Below are 20,659 nucleotides of genomic sequence, written 5' to 3'. Positions count from 1 at the left end.
GGTTCTGTTTTTTTGTTTTTTACCATACCTGGTTTGCAATGTAGAATATGACAACTATTTAAAACTGCCAGCAGTTTTATTCAGTGTTGCTTTTGTACCATTTGTGCAAATCTCAACACAGTGAAAAAGGCCCCCAAATGATTAGTATTAATGTGAGAATAATTTAGACCTCATAGACCCCTGCAGTGTTTAGAGTCCAAAGCGGTATGGAAGGGTTCCTAAGCCCTTTGAAACAACAGCATGTGTATTATTGTGGCCTTGTAATAGCATTCTAAAAATACAGTCCAGTCACAATTAAAGTAATTTAAAAATTGGGAAGGCAAAGCAAAACAAAATCCAAAGCCCCCACACCAGGTAACTTTTCAGATTTCTGCCCTAAGTAATGTAGGACTCCTGTGTTTTTACTTCTTAGTTTGTTCTTAACAGACTGTGGTCTTAATACTGTCACTTTACCATTTAGCCAGCTCTCATCTCACTTTCACTTTGCTTACTGAGATCTTAAAAAATAATAATAATTGCTTCATTGTATTCTATATGAAAAAAGCATCTGTTTATTCACTTTGTAGGGGACATGAAAAAAAAAAAAACCCACCTGTATTTAATGATAGACTTTGACTTTATCATTGTTGAAAGCTTGCTATATCTCCAGTCATGAATTACACACACTTTTCCTCTTGTAAAATATTTGTAGACCTAAAAGTGTCTTTCTTTTTCTTATTCTTCAGGATGCAAAAATTGAAGCTGAAGAGTTTACTAGACAACTGTATGTTGAACTAAAGTCTTCACCTCAGCCTCACCTAGTTCCTTTCCTTAAGGTAAAGTTATGTGTTACTTTGAAGAAATTGTTTGGATTAGATTACTTTAAAGTAATTGAAAATCTGAATATTTCAATATGACAGCAACTTAATATGAAGATTATAACAGTAGGAGAAACCGCTCAGGGCTGTTGTAATCTGTAAAGCACATTTATAATCCATATTCTTTGGATTGGAGCATGCTGGGAAAACAAAAGTAACATCTCATTCATGAATATAACTTAATGATTATATTATTTAATGCTTGTATCCTGAAAGATTCTTAACTTTAAAAAAATAGGGTCTCTTCTTTGTCCTGTTGATTCTTACTGTCAGAAATAGTCAACCTTGTGGTGCCAAATTTAGTGGGAAAACTGTTACGTTTTGGGTGGGGTAAAGCTATTATTTTTAAAAAGTAATTTATAATGTTAGACATTCTCTTCTCTAAGATTTATTGAATTAAATAGATTTTGATGGAGAACAATATCTTTGATAACAAGAACTTTGTTTGGCAGACTGAAAAAATATGTTCCTTTTGTATATTTAGTAGCTGAAAAAGAGTTGAATTGAAAGTTATAAAGTTATTAAAGACCCAGGGTTATAGTAAACCGAAGAGTCCTCCCATCCATTTTGAAATAACAGAAGGAAGAGTTGCCTTTAGAAGAGTTTGGCATGGTTGTCTAGGGGAGACGAGCGAGACTTCGTGAAGATGAAAGAAGAGTGGGAAAGGGGGTGGGGCACCACACTTTCTCCTAAGGCTATTAAGATAGTAGAAATTGTCACCAGGAGGCTGATCATGTTAATTAGGAGGGTGCCAGACATCTGATCTGAACTGAGAGTGTTTTAGCCTGAGCAGACTTGGTCTGGGGAAGAGAAGATTAAAGAATCAGCACAGTGCTGAACATCAGATAACGTTTCCAGGTAGCCCTCACGACTGAGAAGTTAGTGCCCGTTCTTCCTTAGGTGCTTCAGTGCAAAAGGTTTGTGAGCTGTAGGTGCTGTGTGTGACACTGGCAACTCTGTGTAATTTGAATCTGTGTTTCATACTCATTGGAGACTGTAGGGGAGAAGAAGGGAATAAGGAAGTACCCCCTATGTGTTCTGTGCTTTGCTAGCTACTTATGTTTTTTAATTTGTATTGTTTGGATTTAATTTTCCATTTCGGAGGTGAGAAAATTGTTCAAGTTAACTTTTGATTAAACACACAGGCCTAGAATTTAGCCTGACTCTAAGGCCTATAAAACACTACCTTAAAGTTATCAAATATTACCATTAAGTTTTTGCACTTTGCATCAGTTTTGTGAGGACTGTAACAAAGCCTTTTTTTTTTTCTGGAGAATAGTTTTTTTCATATCCTTGGGCACTCTGGCAGTTGGATGGTGCACTGGGATGAGGGATTTGGCATTTAAGCTTAACTCTGGCCAGATAATCAAGAGATAATATAGCATACATATTGTATTTATTTAACATACATATTTTTATTGCTATTTTTTTAAGTCATATTACTTTAGCATGTCTCTCCAATGTGTTTTTCCCAGGTCTTCTCCATCTTTGATTTCTTACTTAAATTTAATTAATCACATGTTCATGTATTTTCAAAGCAGCTTATTTTCTACCATTTTTAAAGTTTTGGAAAATAGTGTTGAGAGACTTTCTTTTCTTTGATACTATTTGTAGATATATAACTGAAAACCTTCGGTTTAAAATTTTTTCAGCCTTTTTAAATAAAAAAAGTAAAAGAAGTAACTGAAGTAACTGAAAAGAAGGGAAGAGAAGCCATAGTTCTCATTTGCTTCTTAAGTAAAGGTGGTCTGATTGAATATAAGTATCAAAACATGGAAATCTTCCAGAACAGCTCAAGAGTACACCAAAAGATAGCCTATAGCCTTCTCCTTTTTTATCTTTTTTTCTAACTTAAAAGCAAATAAAAATCCCAGGGATGAAAAGGGAGAACCTTCTACTTTTTAGTTTAAGCTGTTTTTTTTTTTTTTTCAGCAAGATACAAAGAGAGACCCAAACTTTAAATCCAGTCAGAAAATACTCTAGCTCAATTAAGAAAATTGACCTTGTTTCTGTTAGTTTTATTTTCATGTAAAGACTGTTTCTATTCAGTTTGGAAGTTATTTAACAAAAACTTTTTTTTAAGATTCTGCTGTCCTGTAAACAAACTTGTAGATACTAAAGTTATGGGTGATCTGTTAATGGGGTTTAGATAAATACAAATAAGTAGGATAAAGTGTTTTATTTTATCATACTAATATTTGATACCAAATTGATACTACAGTCTATAAGCTTAATACTGAGACATAATACTTATGAATTGAAAAATGAAGCACTTTGGAGCTTTATTTGTATCCTGGATATTGACAGAAGGTAAATGATTGATAACAGATTTCCTCAGCTGAAACATTGATATACTTTTTATGTTGTCGAGATAACGGCACACAAAGTAGTTCTATTTTACTAGAGCTCACTCAGTTACCAGTGTTGTTGTTTTTTTCTTTCCTGTTTCTAGAAAAGTGTGATTGCCTTACGACAACTGATGCCTGATGCCCAGAGCTTTATTCAGCAGTGCGTTCAGCAGACTTCTAGCGAGGTGGTCACTACTACCTGTACCACGACATCAACACCTTCTCCCGTGGTAACAACGGCAGCTTCCTCCATCCAGCCTGAGAAGCCTGTTGGTGGTTCGGAAGCCGCGGTGCCCGGAACTGTGTCCGTGCAAACTCTGAAACCACTTGCTGGTCCAGGGGGAGCAAACACTGGAGTCGTGACACTTCACTCTGTGGGGCCGGCTGCTGTGCCTGGAGGGACCACGGCTGGCACTGTCGTGCTGCAGGCTCCAAAACCTCTGGTGACCTCCCTGCAGAACACGGTGACAACAGTCTCTCTGCAGCCTGAAAAGCCGGTTGTCTCCGGCACAGCGGTGACGCTGGCGCTCCCCTCGGTACCTTTTGGAAAAACCTCAGCAGCAGCTGTTTGCCTTCCGTCCGTGAAGCCCGTTCTTACTTCCGCTGGGACCACGTCCGACAAGCCCGTCCTTGGCCCTCCACTCCAAATCAAACTCGCACAGCCGGGCCCTGTGCTTGCCCAGCCAGCCGGTATCCCACAGGCAGTCAAAGTCAAACAACTAGTGAGTAACTTTTCTTTTCTTCCTCAGTTTCTTCTTTAGAAAAAGTCCAACGTTCTGAAAACTGGCAAGACTAGTAAAATCAACCCCTGTGTACCCTTGACCACGGTTGGTGAGTTGGTAACGTTGGAACATGTTGGCTTTGTCTCATTCCCCTCTAGTCACAGGCACAGACACACACATAATTTTTTTCCTGAACCATTTAAGAATTGTTTGCAGAAATTGGGACTTTGCACCATTAAATACTGTGTATCTCTTAAGAAAAAGGGTTTCTTTTTCTTTGCATTAACTGCAACATACTATCATGCATGGGAAGTTAATACAGGCACAATATTTTCTTTGTTGTCCCAACAGGTTCCTTTATAGCTAGTTTGCTTCCTGATGTTTCCAGTAAAGAATTGCATATTACCCTTGTCATTTTTTTTTCCAGACTCCCATAGTCTAGAACAGTTCTCAACCTTTTGTGGTTGTTCGTTGTGTTGTAATAATTTTAAGTGCTTGGGGCTAGTTGTTTTTCAGAATATCCTTTTGTGTAATCGTTTCCTCAAGATTAGATTCAGATTAAATATTTTTGGTAGGCTTGTTATTAGTACATAGGTGATGTTATGATAACATTTCTTTTAAAATTGCTAAGGAGAGAAGGTGACAATGAGGGGAGCAGATGAGTAAGAAGTGGTGTTTTCTCCTGAACTCTGTAAGTTGGGAAGTTCTTGGGTAAAAGAACTTGAGTGAAATCTGTGCTGTTTATTTATTAATGTTTAGATAAACCTTACTCAAGACAAGTTTTATCAGGAGACTGAAAGTACTGTTAAGCTGTGGGAGACAGTACATGGTGAATTAATTGAAAATTATGTTTTTTAAATAAAGTTCTCACCTACCTTATCCTATAATAGAACTAACTGTTCTTTTTTGATTTTTGGTGATTGCACTTGTTCTTTATAAACCTCCATGTTAACGGCTGTGTTTTGAGTCTCTTTTTTTTTAGTGTTTTCTGCTTTTTTGGAGTATTAAAATTAAGTAAACTTCCCATCCTTGTTTATGTGATCAGAACAAAACATTAGTATCTATGGATGATGGTCTTTGAGGCAGAGGGCAAACCTTGGGTATAGAATGAAGGTGTAGAATAAAAGAGGAAAGATCAGTTTGGACACTAGTCAGACTCTTAATTTTTTTTTTTCATCCCTTCCTACTCTGGCTCTGATTTTTAAGTGGAAAAATGTACCTGCCTCATGGTGTTTCTCTTGGGTGTCTGAATTTAATCTAAGAGATAAAACCTTTAGAAGCAGTGATTCTTAAACATCTGTCTAAACATCCAGGTTTGGGAGGTGCTGGAACTGTAAATGCCCCTGTGGAAGGTTGTTTTTTGTAACACTGAAGAGAATGGAGACCCTAAATGCCCCAGTGGAAGGTTGCTTTTGGTAACACTGGAGAGAATGGAGATCCTCTTTGTGTGTCATAGCTGATTCTTGAATCAGTGCTCATCTTTATTGAAAATCTGTAGCATATCCACCCCTCAGTGAAATAACACTTCATAGCTACATAGAGTTTTAAAAACATACCTTGTATGCAGTGTGGAATTTGAAATAATTTTGATGGAGGTAAGATGGAGAAAACTAAGAATCCCAGAATTTTAAGGGAACAGTCTGCTGACACTCAAGCAATAGATCTCAAAGTAGAATACATTGTCTTCCCCATTAAATTATGGTGCTCATGGCAAGAACTTCTAGGTTTCTAGAATGTCTTGAAACAGAAAACTGTCAGGTAATAATATCTTGTGGCCTCCAAAATGACTCAGTGGTAAAGAGTCCACCTGCCATGCTGGAGGCACAGGTTCAATCCCTGGGTCAGGAAGATCTCCTGGAGAAGGAAATGACAACTCACTCCAGTATTCTTGCCTGGGAAATCCCATGGACAGAGGAGCCTGGCAGGCTACAGTCCATAGGGTCACCAAGAGTTGGACATGACTTAGCAACTAAGCAACAATAATATCTTGACAGCATTTACACTTCATAAGCTTGAGTTGTTATGCATTAGAAACTATTTCAATCAAGAAAAACATAACAAAATCCATTGGTACATTTCAGGGATTTTTAAACTTCTACTTTGATTCTTAAAAGAATGGAAATGTTTTAGTTTTCTTATGAATTCTGCTTTCTTATTTGGCCTTTGTTTCAGTTTTAATCAACAGATTTAATGTCAGTATTCCTACCTTACTGTTTAAAACAGCAAAATCCAGAGCAGCTAGACTCTGAAGATGCATTGTAATCTGTTTTACAGCAGATTTTTACCTGGGGCACAAAACAGCATAAGCTGTTCTATATGGTAATGCCACAGAGAGGATTGAACTTGAATGCTCTTTCAAATCAACTAATTTAGAACCTTAGTATTACTTAGGTTGGAAATAGTGTTACTCAGGTAGTTTAAGAATATCATTAGTGAGTTCATTACAAACTAGTCCAATTTAATCCTAGGTTGAAGCGAGGAGGAAGACACTCAGCGTGCTAGAAATAAGATGGTATTCAATGCAGCTTATAAGAAACATGATGAATAATTATTTAAAATGTGAGAATTGCCACACTGGATCAAATCTGTGGTCCATAAAACTCAGGATACAGTCTCCAGTAATGGTCTGAACAATGCAAATGTGACTGTGTTGTTCAGTGTCAGGTGTAAAAGTTTGTGTGGTTTATTTCCTTTAATAATCATGAATTTTAAAATTCCCGTTAGTACTTTATCCTTTTCTAGCTTGTACAGATTTTTCTGAAGAATTCTATAGGTTTTCTTCCTTCTTGATAAAATGTTTTAAATGTCACACTTTTAAGTTACAAGAAGCTCCTTAATCTACCATTGCAGAGTTTAGTTTTATCATAGATATTTCCCTTATTTCAGATGTATATTTCTCCAGGTGACTGTGTTACTTGCATTTCTCTCTTAACAGAATTGTAGACATTTGATAAATAAGTGGCCAAGTACATTCAACAAATCATTGTCCAACTACTATTGTTTTGTCGATATAAGGGAAAAATAACTAATTAGTACATTATTAATGTGGTAATTTTCATTTTTATTATACTGAAGTGAAACTGATCTCCTAAAATAAATTAACCCAGAATACTAGGAAAGATTTGTTGTTGTTGAATAGGATTTTTGTCCCATAACTAACTGTTTTGAAGGAGAAGCATAATGAGTAGGAAACAAAACAAGGGTTATTGTTTTGTTGAGTCAAATGGTTCACTCTCAGTTTCTTATTGGACCGACCTAGATCTAAACTTGAGTAATCAGTTTGTGGGTTTGGTTTTTTTCTCACCTTTTTTTGCATGCTGTTAGAAGAGTGAGAGGAGAGGTAGAATTCAATTGTTGATTGTAACACCACTAAGATAGGACTAATGAAAGACTGGGTGAAGAGGCTGAGTCCAAATAAAGCCTGCTGCCCTTTATTTGCCATATATAATTAGGAATTGCATAGAAAAATCTTTATAGGCTATAATGTGGTCAGAGTTTACATAACAATAGTCTTAACATAGATTGATTAATGCCAGCTCATTTAAATTTACTTGAAGAATATATGTTTTTTTAGGTTTTATTTTAATACGGGGGCATCAGAATTCATGGAAAATAAACTATTGAAACTATATTTACAGTGTATATGTTGTCTTATTTTTGCCTTATTCAAGAAAATGTTTTATTATGAAAATTTCCAAACATAGCAAAGTTGAGGTTTATCATGAACACTGTATACCAGCCACCTAGATTCTACTGTTTACATTTGCTCTACTTGATTTATTCATTCATCAATTATCTTAATTTTGATACATTTCAAAGGCTTCTTCCTAAAATATTTTGATATGTGCATATTATTAACTGCCAATCAATATTTCTTTACTCTTTTTCTTGTTTTTAGTTACAATGTATATACTGTGACATGCACAAATTTTAAATCTGTCATTGGATAAATTCTGACAATGCTTAAAAGTGAAAGTGTTAGTCTAGTGGCTTAGTTCATGTCCAACTCTTCGAGAGTCCATGAACTGTAGTCCTCCAGGCTCCTCTGTCCATGGAATTCTCCAGACAAGAATACTGGGGTGGGTTGCCATTCCCTTCTCCAGGGGATCTTCCTGACCCAGGGATCATACCCAGGTCTCCCCCATTGCGGGCAGATTCTTTACCCTCGGAGCCACAAGGGAAGCCCCTTGATGATGCTTACCTCTGTAACTCAAGTCTGCTTTTCAAGATATAGAAATGTTACCATCACCTTGAAGTTTCCTTCTCTCCCTTCCCAGTCTGTCTCTACCTGCATACCTCCAGAACCACTGACTCTTCTAATAATAGCTCTTTGTTTCGCTTGCCAAGTAGGAGCAGATCTATCATCCTTGGACCAATTTCCATCTCTCTCAATATCAGTCTCTGTTATATGCCTTATATTATAGTCTAAAACTGTACTTTCTTTGAAAGAACACTGCTGCTGAGTTGTTTTATATTTTCTCACTAGTGGTATTTTATTTTGTTCAGCAAGTGTTCAGGAATATGCTGCACATATGCTCCCAAGTGTTACAGTCATTAGGACGAGGAATGATGGGGATCCAGGATTGTTAAATCAGTGGACGCATCTGCCTCCTGCCGTGTACATGAACTTGCACTGGATTGGGCCTAGACTGGGCCATGCACAGCCCCGGTCTTGGAGCCCATGTGAAGGCTCATCTCCCTACTTGTTCTGTGTCAGGGTCACATGCTGATGCTGGGTTCCTTTGGCCTTCCTACCCCATGCCTCCTGGCTGGTCCCCTAGAGGCCTGGAGCCTCCATTCACCTTAGGGGCCAGCCTCTATGCTGTAGTTATCATTATATATATATATATATATAGAGAGAGAGAGAGAGAGAGAGAGAGAGAGAAAGTATCAAAAGTGGTTTGAAAACTAACTCAAATTTCTAATAACATTTTATTACTACCTTTCATAATCAAAATATGAAAACAATACCAAATAAAAGATAGCAGGGAAGAAAATAAACAATAGGGAGATAAGTCAGAGTTGCTAGGAGTATTTGTTTTGTTTTGAGTTTTCATCTGAATGCATAAGTGGGACTCTGAATGTATATTACTTTGTAGAATTGAAATCTGATTCCTAGAACTTTAGGATACAAAAGTATGATCTCAACTGAAATACATAATTGTTTTCAAGGGTTCTTTCTCTCTTTCAAGAGTCAGTTCTCATAGAATCATGACAATCGAATTATTCCAACTTGTATTTCTCCTCTAGGGGCATTAGTTCCTATATGATTATTTACTGGGACATTTTGGATTTCTTGTAAATTACTTTTGTTTAGTAATATGCACTAGATTTAATTTTATTTGTAAAAGAATATAGAATAAATTATGGGCTTCTCTGCTGATTCAGACAGTAAAGAAACCGCCTTCTATGCAGGAGACCTGGGTTCAATCCCCAGGTTGGGAAGATCCCCTGGAGGAGGGCGTAGCAACCCACTCCAGCATTCTTGCCTGGAGAGTCCCCACAGACAGAAGAGCCTGGTGGGGGTTGCAAAAGAGTCGGACACAACTGAGCGATTAAGCCCAGCATATAGAATAAATTAACCTCCAGAATTCTGTTATGAAACTAGATCATTTATATTAGCCATGTATGAGTTTGAGGACTTAAAAATAGTTCGCTATGAATAGCTGGCTCAAATACATAGTGACTGTTTTTTTTTCTTTGAGGTGAAAGCATGAAACTCTACTATTCTGTTTTTTTCTTCTTTGAAGCTGAAAATAAGGCTCTGCTATTACTTTAATTTCTCTTCTTTTATCCCCAACCCTCACCCTGTGGATTTCTTGAACTGTTATCTTGGAGAATGCCTTTAGCATTGCTATCTTTCAGATGCTTTTAAAAAACAACTGTTTGAAAGTCATTATCTTTTAGAGGTATATTTTGAAATATTTATGGATTAAAAGATATACCTGAGATTTGCTTTAAAATAATTGAGGGTGGGGAGAAGTGGGTAGGGATAGAGATGAATTAATCATTGCTGAAGCTGGGTAATAATGCTATAGGTGTTTTCATTTTTTTGTTGTTGTTGTTCCCTCTGCTTTTGTATGTCTTTGAAATTTTCCATGGTAAGTTAAAAGGATGAAAATAAGATCTATTTGGAGATTTAAATTGCGCCGTGTGTAAGTTTGAATTCCACTCTGAAAATTACAGTGTGAGATTATCATGGTTTTCACTTTTGAGCTAGGTAAATTTACAACATACAAATTTAAACTTTTAAGTAGGCTTTCTTATGATGCTAAGGTAAAGGTATGTATGGTTAAATGAGGACAGTCATTTGTTCTCTTGTTGCAGTTGTAGTTTTGTTCTTTTCTGAAGCAGGTCTAGTTGAAGGACTGTATTAATAGTTCTCGTTGTTTCAGGTAGTCCAGCAGCCTTCAGGAGGTCTTGCAAAACAAGTGACCACTCTTACCCATTCCCCAGCATTGACCATCCAGAAACCTGGACAGAAGAAGGTGGCAGTGAGCACTACAATACCTACCAGTCAGTTTTCCCAAGGTAGATTTATAACTAATCTCTGCCCTGTCATGTTGGGTTTGCAACATGATGGGTTTCTATACTTTTTTTTTTCACCATTATATTCAGAGAAGAGAGATTTCTATTAAGTTGAGACCTATGAGAGAAGACTGAAAAATAGCTTAATATTATATTCTTTGTACATAGCCACTTTTAGGGATGTATGTTGTTTTAGATTAAATCAACACCATTCATGGTGTTTTGTAACTAGATAAAACAATCTACTAGTAAATATAGTACTTTTTTTAACATAAATTTTGCTGTTGCCTTATTTCTTTTATTAAAATTGTGCTTTTTTCCCTCTACATTTGGAAGTCAGTCTTACAAAGGATAAGAGTCTTTATGTATTTTTAAAATCCACCAATACAAAAGATATAGTATAACATGTTTCTTTTCTTCATAGTATTTTTCATAGTATTCTTCATAGTATTTTTGTAATGCTGGTAATTCTCTAGACAATTTGGGGAACATATAAAAAGAAATGGAGAGGTCTTGATTTTGTGATTTCTTGTGCAGGGAATAAATTAATTGTAATGTTTGAGTTTAAATATAGTTCTAGAAAGCTTTGAAATTTTCTTTGATTATTCTTTATGCATTGAAAATAGCTATTGTCCTAAATTTTTTCCTGATGTGTGATTGCTTTTTTTTTCATTTTACTTTTTCTGGCTTCTTTTGTTTTTATAGCTTCCATTCTAAAGCAAATTACTCTTCCAGGAAATAAAATTCTGTCACTTCAATCATCTGTTCAGAAAAACAAAATAAAAGAGAATGGAACAATATCCTTCAGGTAAAGAAATTCAATGATCAAAATTTTGTCTGATTTAAGAAATTAATATTCTTTTTAAAAACACAAAAGAGATGACGAAATAATACTTACATAAAATAAATTTAATGATGCCTTTTGAAAAAGCTAACAGTGCTTTACTGAATATAATTTATAAGTAGTAAAGTGCACAGATCTTAAGTGTAGAGCTCAATGAATTTTGACAAACATTTACCTGTGTAATCTTAATTCAGACCAAGATGCTAAACATATCCATCATCTTTATGCTCCTTTCAAATCAATTACTTCCAACCTTGCCTCTGGCAGCCACTGTTCTTATGTCCATCACCATAGATCATTTTTGTCCATTCTTGAACTTTACATAAATGGAAAATTACATTATCTACTCTTTTGCATTTGATTTTTTTCACTCAGCATGTGTTTGAGATTCATCTACATCATTTTGATTATTATAAGGTTGCTATTTTGTTCTGGTGAACAGTATTCATTATCTGAATGTAAATTTGGTTGTTTTCCTGTTGATGGACATTGAGTTGTTCCCAGTTTTCAAATGATTCTATAAAGTTGCTGTAAACATTTCCACACAGATTTTTATGAACATAGGTTTCATTTCTCTGTAGTTAACATCTAAGAGTAGTATTGTGGGGTCACTAGGTAAGTATGTGTTTTACTATTTAAGAAGCTTTCAAACTGTTTATCAGAGGGACTGTACCATTTTTCATTTCCACCAGCAATGAGGAGACTTGCACTCCAATTTTAGTACTTGTTATTGCCAATTCTTTTGACTTTTACCATTCTAAGTATACAGTGGTTATTGTCACTCTCATTTTAGTTTATATTTTCCTAAAGTCTTAAGATGTTGAACATCTATCTGTTCTTGTGCTTATTTGCTATCCTTAACACTACCTTCTTTGGTGAAGTAATCTTTTGCCCATTTTTCTTTTGAGTTGTTTGTTTTTCTGTGCTTGCATTTTTAGAGTTCTTTATATATGTTCAAGATCCAAGTCATTCTCTTACCAGTGTCTTTCACAGAGCAAAAGTTTTTAATTTTGCTGAAGCCCAGTTCATTAATTTTTTCTCTTGCAGATTATGCTTCTCATGTTTTATATAAGAAATGTTTGTGTAACCAAAGGTTATAGAAATTCTCCTGTTCTTTGTTCTAGAAGTTTTACAGTTTTATGTTTGTCCTTCTTGGATCGATACTTTTTAAAATTTACCGGTTGCTTACTTAAAAATCTGTGTGTGGATATTCTATTTTCTTCTTTATATGCTCCCATTTTTAGTTGCATTATTTGTCATAGTATGTAAGCATTTGTACATTAATCCCCCCTCCTCATCCCCATCAATACTTTAGTTGTAGTTCTACTTTTATATTAAAATGCTCACCTTCACTCTGTTCTCTGGAGTTTTCTCAGTCATCTCTTGTTTGGATGAAATTAATTGAATGTGGTCCATGCTTTGATCTACCAGGACACCTCTTTAGTATTTTTTGACTTGGGATGTACTTATCTTCCTGCCAGTGGTATATTTCATCCTTTATTCTGCCACTAGTTCTCTGGTCTCTCTCCTGCAATTTTTATTCAGTCTGCTTTTGCCTAAAACCTCTTGAGATAGGGTGAGTGAGTTGAGGAATCGGTTGCCATTGGACAAGAAAGTGTGCACTGGAAATTGTTGTTTTGCTTTTTCATTTATTCTTGTTTTGAAGGTTGGATATTCTTTGTCTTCAGGTTGTGCTGAGGCTGTGGTGGTGATTGTTCTGTATTGCTTGGGGGAAGTAAATGTTGGAAGATGATGACCTAGGCAGTCATCATTGTCTTCCAATGCAGTGAGTTTTGACAAAAGACTAAATTCATGTACCAAGTACCTCAGTCAAGATACATAGAATATTTTCAGTACCCTGAAAGCCTCCTTTGTGATACTTCCCAGCCAGTCCCCTCATTATACCTTAGGCAACCACTAACTGGCTTCTTATCATTGTTGATTTTTCTTTCCTAGGGTTTTAAATAAGTAGAATTGTATAATTTGTATTCTTCGCTTGGTGTCCTTTGCTCAGCATAATGTATTTGATATACATCCAGTGTTGTTGCATGTATTAGTAATTTGTTGCCTTTCATTGCTGAGTAGTATTCCACTGTATGATGCACTGTGGTTGTTTGCACTGAATTGTTTATCTCTTTAGCCATTGGTGGATATTCAGGTTGTTTCCTGTTTTTGGCTATTGTGAGTAAAGATGTTAGAAACATCTGTATCCAAGTCTTTGTATGGACATAAGTTTTCCTTTGTGTAAATATATGAGCAAAATTGCTGAATCATTTAGTAGGTTTATGTTTAACTTTATAAGAAGCTGCCAATCTGTTTTCCTATGTGGTTGCACCACTACAGTCCTACCACAAAGTATAAGAATTTGTTCCAGTTGTCCTATATCCTTGCTCGGTGGATGGGTAAATCAGGTTAGAACTGACAGCCCGCTGAGTTTGCTTTACTCCAGAGAAGATCTGTGACTGTCTCACAGGAACCAGGGAGGATTTGGCACCACGTAGCACCTGCTCTGGAGAACCTGACTTAGTGTCTCCACTCTAACAGAGGCCTGGAAACTAGTGCCAGCCTCGGGCATTTGCCCTCGAGGCAGTTCTAGCTTTAGAGTGTACTCTAAAGTTCTAGCTTTAGAGTGTGCTTGTTTTTACTGATACTTTTTGACAACTTCTGTGCGCCCAACATTGGAATGAAAAAGTCTTAAACTTGTCTAAATTAGAATGCCAACCTAATTTTGGCATTAGAAATTATATAATTTCTAATTTCTCGTGGGTACATCTAGTCCACTTAATGCCTGATGCAAAAGTGTCACCATTAGCAGATTTTAAATCACAAAACTAGGTTTATCAGTCTCCTCCTTTATAACTTTTGAATTTTGCATTATTCTAAGAAATCTTTTCCTATCCTGAGCTTATAATGATGAGCTTGTGTATTTTCTTCCAAAATATCTATACAAACTCCATATATGCAGTAGACCTTTACAAAATCAGCAGTAGTGCTTGATTCTATCTTTGTAAATAGCTGAAGCAGAAATAACCTTTTCCTGGCTGGGTTGCTTACATCAACAATAGTTACTGAAGATTTCATCATCATTACTTTTCTGATATGAAATGCTACTTTACCTTTCAGTAAATCCCCATTTGTTCAAGAGTATATTTCTAAAATTTCATTTTACTGCTGTTTTTGTTTTATTTCTGTGTTAATATTTTTGCATTTTGATTTCTCTTACTTTCATTATTTTTATATCTGGATAAATTCTCTATTCCTTTCTTATCAAAAATGTCTTGACTTGTTCTTCCTTTACATATAAATTTCAAAATCAGCGGGGCAGTTCTTTTAAAAATTTTTTACTGAGATTACCTTGAACCATAGTTATATTTATTAGAGTTCAATAAGGTTGTAGCTGGCAGAAAAACTGAAGAATAGTGGCATAAGCAAGATAAGATTCTTTCCCATATTTAGGAAAACTGTAAGTAGGCAGACCATTACAGGTACAGCATTCTCTTGGTGTTAGGGACGGAGGAGTTCTGCTCCCTTCCTTTTGGTTCCTCATACATACTAGTCAGGCCCGCTGTACAGGTTTTAGATGTGGTTATTTCCTGCATTTTCCTTCCCCATCTTCATATGGACCAATCCAGTTTAAAAGCTTCTGTTTATAACAGTTATTATTAATATTTCAGTTTAAAAGTTATCTGACTAAAGAGTCTTTGCTTGGCCAACCCTGTAAAGTAGCTTTTTCAGTCACATCTGCTGTCTTGAAGCACTTATCTAAAGTTACTCTATTTATTTGTTTACCCTTCTTTATACTCCCCAATCTCTCTGAGAGTTCGTTGTAACTTTACCATTGTGTACTTAATGTGTAGAAAAATGCCTTGTTCATAATAAGCATTCAGAAATTTATTGAAATAATGAATTTCAAAAAAGAACAGGAATATCTATAATCTTAGATATAATCTATTTTTAAGATAAGTTTTATTTTAGCTCTAATATGCACTTTTCATTTTTGTATAATATGTTCTAGTTATTTGGGTCATATGTGACTTTATGCATATCTTTTTATAGTGATGTCTTTTTGTTAAGTTTGCTTTCTCAGATACGTAGTATTAATATCACTTCATTTACTGTTTAAGTAAGAGACTCTATTTAGGTAAGAGGATGTTAATAGTGTATGGCATTAGATCTTGTCTTGACTTAACTGGATGAGGTTAATAGAGTGATATCCCTCTGTATTTTCAAAACTACTTAAGTGAAAAGAAAATTTTTGTGACTTTTTCCCTGCATAAATCATATTTTCTGTTGTGCTTGTCAGTACATCTGGGATGAATAAGGGAAGCTATATAGTGTTTAAACACCAGAGGGTGCCAGAGATTCGTGTTTTATTCTTTATATTTCAGAATCAGAAGTGACAAATATTACAGTACCTCTGCATGTTTGTGTAGTTAATTTTATTTAAACTGGAAACTGGAAATTTGATGATCATAAGGAGTTATTGTTGATTTTTTTGAAGAGGTGATACTGTCTTATGATTAAAGTTTTTCTTTAGAATCCTTATATTTTAGAGAGAGAATAAAATATTTGTGGATGGATGTTATATATATGTGGATATTTATGTATACATGTATAACTTAGGACGCATTGTAACAGCTAGAGGTTAAGTGGCTTTTTTAAAAATTTGCCTTAAAAGACACTTAGAAAAAAACATAGGACAAGGTTACATACTGTTTGTACAGATATTACTCCACCAACTTTAATGTCCCATTTTCTTCTTATTGCAGGAATCAGATTCTCTAGTGTAGGTTAAACATGTGCTCTATCTTGATTCGTATGTAATTAATTGTTTTATTATGTATTTATACATAGTAACAGATGGTTAATCATTCCAAGGAAGGACTTAGAAAACTGTCTCTGGTGATAAAATCTTGGAAGGACAGGAGACAGAAGAAACACCCTTCTGAGCTGTGCAAATTAATTCTAAATCTAGGGTTAAATTCAACAAAAAAAAGTCTTGGAGGAGTTGCCTTTATGCTAATTCTTGTTAGACAGTAGGTTCTTAAATATTCCTCACAGCAAAATTACATGAATGAAAACTTAGAGATGTGATTGTGAAAGCTTGCAAAATTATTAGCCAGATTTTATTATAGTAAAATGCTATTTAGGAAAAAATTATCTTTGTGCTTACATGCAGAATGAACTGGGAAGGAATATACTCTGAAGTAGTTCCTAAAGTCACTAAAGTTTGAGAAATACTGCAATATTCTATGCTATGTTTCTTAAAAAGAAGAAAGATTATTTCCCATGGGGAAAAATACCTTTGAAAAAGCATAAAAGGAGAGTAAGCAGGATGTTGTGTGAGTTTATATAATGGCTGTGGTAGGTAACACAGAGATTATGCTGAAAGGTGATGAAACAAGAATATTGAAGGTAAACTTATTTTACCAGGGATTAGTAACCTAAAGGAAGAACTTGATCTTCTTAAAATAAAAAGAAATGTACCCTTGGAAGTTCAAAAGTTGTAGTAATTGGACAGACACTTTAAAATTATGAAAACAAACTAACATTTCCAAAGTAGGCAATTGAAGTCGATCTGGACTATGCATGGGGCATTGACAGCTGAAAGATAATAAAGCAAAAGGAGCTGAAGACTAGAACAAGAAAGGGAGAATAGCCTGAGAAAGGCCAGGGTCGGTAGGAGCTATTTGATGGTGAGAAATGGGAGAGGAGAGTGTGCTAAGTTAAGGTCATTACCTGGAAGACCTTGAATATCAGGTTGAGTTCATGGGATCATGAAATGTTTTGTAACAGGAAAGTAATGTGATTTTTTTCTACTAGAGAAGATTTAGTTTGATGCTATTATAGATCTTAAGAGGGTTCGGTTCAGTTCAGTCGCTCAGTTGTGTCCGACTCTTTGTGACCCCATGAACTGCAGCACGCCAGGCCTCCCTGTCCATCACCAACTCCCAGAGTTTACCCAAACCCATGTCCATCGAGTCAGTCATGCCATCCAACCATCTCATCCTCTGTCGTCCCCTTCTCCTGCCCTCAGTCTTTCCCAGCATCAGGGTCTTTTCAGATGAGTCAGCTCTTTGCATCAGGTGGCCAAAGTATTAGAGTTTCAGCTTCAACATCAGTCCTTCCAATGAATACTGAGGACTGATCTCCTTTAGGATGGACTGGTTGGATCTCCTTGCAGTCCAAGGGACTCTCAAGAGTCTTCTCCAACACCACAGCTCAAAAGCTTCAATTCTTCGGCACTCAGCTTTCTTTATAGTCCAACTCTCACATCCATACATGACCACTGGAAAAACCATAGCCTTGACTAGACAGACCTTTGTTGACAAAGTAATGTCTCTGCTTTTTAATATGCTATCCAGGTTGGTCATAACTTTCCTTCCAAGGAGTAAGCGTCTTTTAATTTCATGGCTGCAATCACCATCTGCAGTGATTTTTGGAGCCCAGAAAAATAAAATCAGCCACTGTTTCCACTGTTTCCCCATCTATTTGCCGTGAAGTGATGGGACCGGATGCCATGATCTTAGTTTTCTGAATATTGAGCTTTAAGCCAACTTTTTCACTCTCCTCTTTCACTTTCATCAAGAGGCTTTTTAGTTCCTCTTCACTTTCTGCCATAAGGGTGGTGTCACCTCCATATCTGAGGTTATTGGTATTTCTCCCAGCAATCTTGATTGCAGCTTGTGCTTCCCCAAGCCCAGTGTTTCTCATGATGTACTCTGCATATAAGTTAAATAAGGTGACAAGTAGAAGCAATTTTAAAAAGTAGGCACAAGCGGTAGTTAACTGTATTAAAAGCTGAAGAATTAGATCAGTTTCAGAAGCCAAAATGCAAGCCAGGTGATTGGGTAATACTTCTTTAACTTTTGCATAGTAACCTATTGCCCCGACAGAATCTTAATTTGGAAGCCTTTCACTGTTAAATTTTCTTCTTGTGTATCTTTTAGAACAAACAGGCTTATGTCTTTCACACCTTCGTTAAAAAATATACTGCATCAGACCAGAGGTCTTGAAGAATGATTCAGAGATTCTCACTTTCTTTGCCTCTAAAATTAAACCAACCCAGAATCACAAATTACCTCAGCAGCAAAGCCTTTGTTCCTGCCTTGGCCTGTCTTTTTAGCCTTATCAACAATGCTGCTATGACACTGTATTGTCTTTGCTTTCCTCTAGTCTGCCTTCTCTCTAAGAGGAAGTTTTAAATGGTTCAGGTACTGTTGATCGTGGTACTCTTTCCTCTTCCCTCCTTAGGGTCTCCCTCTCTTCATGCGGCCTTCTGTAACCATAGCAGCTGATAGCTGGACTAGAGGGAGCTGTGTTCAGCTTGGGGCCAGATAGAAGGGGCGGGGATGGCTAGGCAAGAACAAATCTTATTGGGTGGTTAGCTCCCTGCTGATTTCAGAGAAGGGCTGCAAGAAGATTCTGAAAGACATGGGACAGTCTCTTCACTGATGAATTACTTTCAGTTCTAGTACTGTGCATGGGACTGCTAGTAATAGGAGGCCTGGTACTGGTCTCTCCAGTCTTTATGTGAGATTTCAGCAGGGGCTCAGCGGGAACACCCACCTGTGGAAGCAAGGTGCCGTGTACAGGGCCTCTGTACCTGGCACACAGCTGACATTGTGACCATACCATGCTGTGTGCATGTGTGTAAAGGCCACGTGCTGTATACCGTAAATAAGTCTGGGGGTTTTTTAAGGAAAGAATGAGGCTATGTTCTGAACTTCATTATATTTCTCTGTCTTCAGTTTTCTTTTTCTGTTTATTTACATATTATTTTTAAGATATCACTAACCATTTGATTGAGTAATCCATGTATATAGTACAACATTCAAAGGGTAGAAAAGATAACATGTTTGCATGCGAAGTCACTTCAGTTGTGTCCGACTCTTTGCAACCCTATGGACTGTAGCCCTCCAGGCTCCTCTGTCCATGGGATTCTCCAGGCAAGAATACTGGAGTGGGTTGCCATGTCCTACCCCAGGGGGTCTTTCTGACCCAGGGACCAAACCCGTGTCTCTTAATGTCTTCTGCGTTGGCAGGCGGTTTCTTTACCACTAGTGTCACCTGGAAAGCCCCTAGAAAAAGAGTATGATGTGATATAAAATGTCTTCTTTCCTACTCATGCTTCCTGATTTCCCCCTCCAGAGATGAATTTCTTGTGTATCCAGAGATATGTCCATATAAGTGTGTATTTTTTTTTCCCAAGGTACACTCTGTTCTATACATTGTTTTGTTTAGTTTTTCCCATTTCGTAATACACCTTGGCATTTGTTCTCTATCTGGCCAAAGAGAGCGCCCTTATTCTTTTAAGTGGCTGAGAGTGACATTAGAAAGTACCCTAATCAAAGTTATTCATTGTTTTGAGGAAGAAAATTTTGTCCTAAAGGCGATAAGTAACTGGTTGGGATTCTATTTCAGAGTAAACAGATTCTGTTTAGGAGTGAACAGAGTTTTTAGTCGAATGTACTTGGCCCCTTTTTTCTTTTTTAATAGATGATTTTTTAGTGCAAATTTAGGTTCACAGGAAAATTGATTGGTATCTTGTAGAAAATTCTAATACATACATAGCCTCAATCATTACCAACATCCCCCACCAGAGTGGTTTATTTGTTATGCTTGATGAATCTGCACTGAGACATCATTATCAACCAAAGTTCATCATTTACCTTACAATTCACTCTTGTTGTGTGATGCAAATTCACTCTTGTTGTGTGATGCATTCTGTGGGTTTTTACATTTTCGTGTGATGACATATATCCCCCATTATAGTGTCATACAGATACTATATATTTCACTGTCCTAAAAAGTCCTCTGTTTTCTGCCTAGTCATCCCTTTCTGCTAACCCTTGGCAACTCCAGGTCGTCTTATTGTCTCCATAATTTGCATTTGCCAAGGTGACATATAGTTGGAATCATCAGTATGTAGCTTTTTCAGTTTGGCTTCTTCACTTAATAGTGTGCGTTTAAGTTTCCTCCACATCTTTTCATGGTATGGTAACATTTCTTTTTAGTCCTCAACGATATTCCATTTCTGGATTTACTACAGTTTGTCCAGTCACCTGCTGAAGGACATCTTGGTTGTTTCCAGGTTTTGACAATTAGGAGTAAATCTGCTAGAAACATCCATGCACAGCTTTTTGTATGGATGTGAATTTTCAGTTCCTTTGGGTTAGTACTGAGGAGTATAATTGCTGGATCATGTGGTAAGAGTATGTTTAGTTTTGCAATGAACTGCCAAACTGTCTTTCATGGTAGCTGTACCATTTTGCGTTCCCACCAGCAGTGAATGAGAGCTCCTGTTTCTCCACAGCCACATCAGCATCTGGTGTTCAGGCTTGTGGCCATTCTGATAGG

General features: G+C 36.4%; 1 protein-coding gene across 2 annotated transcripts in view; it reads left to right on the top strand.

Moving 5' to 3' along the window:
• TAF4B (TATA-box binding protein associated factor 4b) overlaps positions 1-20,659 on the top strand; it is an 89,541-nt gene that overhangs the window by 19,463 nt on the left and 49,419 nt on the right. For both annotated transcript variants that reach the window (XM_043444278.1, XM_043444279.1), the window contains 4 exons: positions 726-815; positions 3,310-3,927; positions 10,323-10,458; positions 11,161-11,263. In XM_043444278.1, coding sequence (XP_043300213.1) covers positions 726-815; positions 3,310-3,927; positions 10,323-10,458; positions 11,161-11,263 — 947 coding nt within the window. The remainder of the gene's footprint in view (positions 1-725; positions 816-3,309; positions 3,928-10,322; positions 10,459-11,160; positions 11,264-20,659) is intronic.

The sequence above is a fragment of the Cervus canadensis genome, chromosome 23 (assembly GCF_019320065.1).
Source record: "Cervus canadensis isolate Bull #8, Minnesota chromosome 23, ASM1932006v1, whole genome shotgun sequence".
NCBI lineage: Eukaryota > Metazoa > Chordata > Mammalia > Artiodactyla > Cervidae > Cervus > Cervus canadensis.
This window is presented reverse-complemented; position numbering and strand designations above follow the sequence as displayed.